The sequence below is a fragment of the Mytilus trossulus genome, chromosome 5 (assembly GCF_036588685.1).
Source record: "Mytilus trossulus isolate FHL-02 chromosome 5, PNRI_Mtr1.1.1.hap1, whole genome shotgun sequence".
Lineage (NCBI taxonomy): Eukaryota > Metazoa > Mollusca > Bivalvia > Mytilida > Mytilidae > Mytilus > Mytilus trossulus.
This window is the reverse complement of record NC_086377.1, coordinates 50,922,423-50,926,259: the sequence shown is the minus strand read 5'-3', so window position 1 is coordinate 50,926,259 and position 3,837 is coordinate 50,922,423. Positions and strand designations below refer to the sequence as shown.

The following is a 3,837-nucleotide window of genomic DNA, read 5'->3' as shown; positions in this document are numbered from 1 at the left end:
ACATCTGACAAGATAGGACCAGATGGAACAAAATTTATACTTCACCGTATTCCCATGTCAGAAAAAAAAAGCCCATATTAAAAAACTGTGGATTCAGAGACTTAAAATGTGAGGGCAAACTTAATTGTTAATGACAGTTCAAGAGTTTGTAGTGCTCATTTTGATGGACCATTTACACATGAATCAATTCCAACTATCTTTCCTTCTAAGCCAATGAAGAAGGTGACTACACGTCGTCCATTTTTTAGAAAAGAAGTCCATTCAGAAAATACAAATACTGACACAGCGGAGTAAGACGAAAATGAAAATATAAAAATACCAAACATTAGTATCATGAAGGATCTTAATATTGCCTCTGACATTGACAAAGTAAATACGTGTTCATTCAGGACAAGCTGTACACAAACTGAAATTACTACATTTACAACCAATGCAAGTACATGTACAACAACAGACAATATTGAGACAGATATCAAGATCCATTCTGTGAGTGTAGGCATTCTGACAGACTTGCCACAAATAACAATTGAAAATGTGAAACATGATAATGCCAAAGTGAGATTTTACACTGGATTTGTTAATTTTAGTGTTTTTTGGATGTTCTTTTCAGTACAACTTAAACATGGAGCAGATAAGCTGAATTATTGGGAAGGAGAATCCCGATCCATGGGTGAAAAATCCTACCAACAAGAAGGAAATTTAAAACCAGGAAGAAAGCGCTTTTTAAGACCAATTGATGAATTCTTTATGGTTATGATGCGATTGCGACTAGGACTTCTGCAGGAACATTTAGCTGATATTTTTAGAGTGTCTGAATCCACTGTTTCTCGTTTAATGAACACTTGGATTAACTTTCTATTTGATAATTGCAAATCATTAGTAACCTGGCCAACACGAGAACAAGTAGTTTGTAACTTGCCAAAACTTTTCACTGGGCATCCAGATACAAGAATTGTGGTAGATTGCACTGAATTTTACATTGAAAAACCTTCATCATTAAAGGCTCAATGGATGACATGGTCTGAATACAAGCACTCTAACACCTTCAAGGTACTGATTGGTGTAACACCAAGTGACATGGTAACTTTCATTTCTAGACTGTGGGGAGGAAATGTGTCAGATCGTCACATTGTGCAACATGATGAATTTTTGCCAAAACTTAGCAAAGGGGATGTAATTATGGCTGATAAGGGCTTTACCGTAGAAGACCTGCTTCCAGCCGATGTGGGACTAAATATGCCACCAAGAGTCTCAACGAAGAAGCAGATGTCACACCTAGAATTTTTTAAAATCAATAGCATTGCTTCTGCAAGAATAGTTGTGGAAATGAAAATGGAGCAAATAAAAAACTATAATATACTAAACTCTCGTTTACCAATATCTGAGGCTCATTTATCAGAGCAAATGATTTTCATTTGTGCCGCATTTACAAATTTGTTGCCTCCACTTCTTAAATGAAACTGTTCATGTATTTTGCTTGCTAATCATGCCAATTTAACTTCCAAAATTTATAACTTATTAAGACCAAATAATGGAAATTCCAAGATATTCATATATTTTGTATTTAATGGTTGTACATACACAGTGTCAGGGATGCAACATAATCAGTTGAAATTGTTGTATACATTTTTGAATGCTTAAAAGCAGAATCGATAGAAAAATATGACTAAAATTATATATAGTTATTTTCAGTATGTCTGTCATGTATGTCATTAAAAATAAAACATTTTAAATCATGGGAACTCTCTAAAAAAAACAACACAAGTTTATTTTAACAAAATTAATACATACTTGGTGTATTTTTGTCAAAAGAATCAACACTTATATGAAAGAAATAACCTTTACTTTAATTATCAAATGATTATATTATTTAAAAACTTTAACCTACATTTTATAATTCATATAATTTCTTTCAACTGTTCTGTCTGTTGTAAATGGAAAGTGTCAGGAGTGCAACAAAATCTGGTTAAACACGGTGTTGATATACAATTTTTTTTTATTTATTATTATTGATATTTGAATAATTTTTTTTGGTGTACGCCTTCTAAAAGGGTTACTCTTACATGGAAAGTAATTTATCTTCATTTTCTTATCATTTGTTATCATTATAAAATCTTTTTGGAACCTGAGCCTACAAAAAAAATGAGGGAGAAAACGACAAAAAAAAAAATGTAAAACAAACTGTATTTATGACAGAAACTAATAACTATATTTCCTGCAATTATTTGCAGAGCAAAAAAAACTGTCATTCTCGGTTTTGAATTTTTTTCAAAAGGTAGTAAGTAATGTGTTCATGTTATGTTTTTTTTTTGTTATATCCTGTTAATAAAAATGATGAAACGTTTTTTAATCATTTCTTGATTTTATTGCCCTCTTGGATTTTACAAACTTTAATTAACATAGGACCTAAAATTACCAAAGAAAAAGTATTTCAACTCGATTGACAAAAACATTCAGTTCCTGCCTCATTTATTTTGAATTCACTTTCATCCGCCATGTCCATCCTCAACAGATGTTGATTTTGGAGAGAAATTTTAGGTGTAAACAGTTTGTCTGTCCATCTGTCAGTCCGACATCAGTTTCTCACTCTTTTTTATTTATTTGTTCTTGAAGATATTGATTTGATATTTGGTATATAATTTTATTATGACTCGATTCCTATCAATTTCGAATTTTGTCTTAAGTCTGATGATTTTGTCCAGAGTTATGGTTCTTGGACTTTTGTTTTGGCATGACTACTTTTATTATTTAGTTTAAATTTGTTTTCTTTATTTTGTACATACATCAGGTCATTAGTTTTCTGGTTTCAATTGTTTTTCATTTGTCAGTTCGCATGGTTATGACCTTTTATATCCTACTATGCAATATGGGTTTCACTCACTATTGAAGGTCATACAGGTCTTTGTAAATTTCTGTGACATTTAAATTTAGTCTCATGTGGAAAATTGTCTCATTGGCAATCATGTACCACATCTTTTTATTAATATTTATTTCATTTATACGAACCATGAAAACTTAACTTTGACTATTGAACCCTGGAACTGAGATGAACCGACCAGGCATTCATGTATCATACAATCATTTCATTCAACAAATATAATAAGATAAGAAGAGGGGCTAAATAGTATGTACATGTACATTGTACCTGAACAAAGGGACAAGAGGTCAGTATCATGAGTCTATAGCTAGACTCAATGTTCTTATAGGCATACATAATCTGATGTACAGTAGTTGTCGTTTGTTTATGTAATTTATATGTGTTTCTCGGTTTTCCCGTTTGAATGGTTCTTCACGTCTAGTAATTGTGGTGCCCTTTAAAGCTTTTTGTTCAGTGTGAGCCAAGGCTCCGTGTTGAAGGCCGTACATTGACCTATAATGGTTTACTTTTATAAATTGTTATTTGGATGGAGAGTTGTCTCATTGGCATTCATACCACATCTTCCGACATCTATGATAAACATGATATAACACCAAGAAGGTTTAAATAATTTAATTAACAATAACACCTTTGATGAATGATGATAACAAATCAATTAATAAACAATGTCATACAGCAATAATAAGATTCTCATTTAAGTACAAAAATATGGGGGAAAAAAATATTTCTTTTTTTTATTTTTTTTTTTTTTTTAAATATTTCTTACAATTTACAATAATTTGATTTTGGATGTAACGCATCTTCTGATTGGCTGACGTCGTTTTGTTTATCAGCCCATAGACATAATATAGTCATGTGACCGTGACGTTTTTTCATGAACCCCAAGAACATCCAGAACCCCAAGACAATCCAGACCACCAAGAACCCCAATTAAACTCAGAACACTAAGAACATCCAGA

General features: G+C 31.8%; 1 protein-coding gene across 1 annotated transcript; it reads left to right on the top strand.

Annotated features, from left to right (window-relative positions):
- Nucleotides 1-333: 333 nt before the first annotated feature.
- LOC134718049 (uncharacterized) lies at nucleotides 334-1,458 on the top strand. The gene has a single exon (XM_063580548.1). The coding sequence runs from the start codon at nucleotides 334-336 to the stop codon at nucleotides 1,456-1,458; it is 1,125 nt and encodes a 374-aa protein (XP_063436618.1).
- Nucleotides 1,459-3,837: the final 2,379 nt, after the last annotated feature.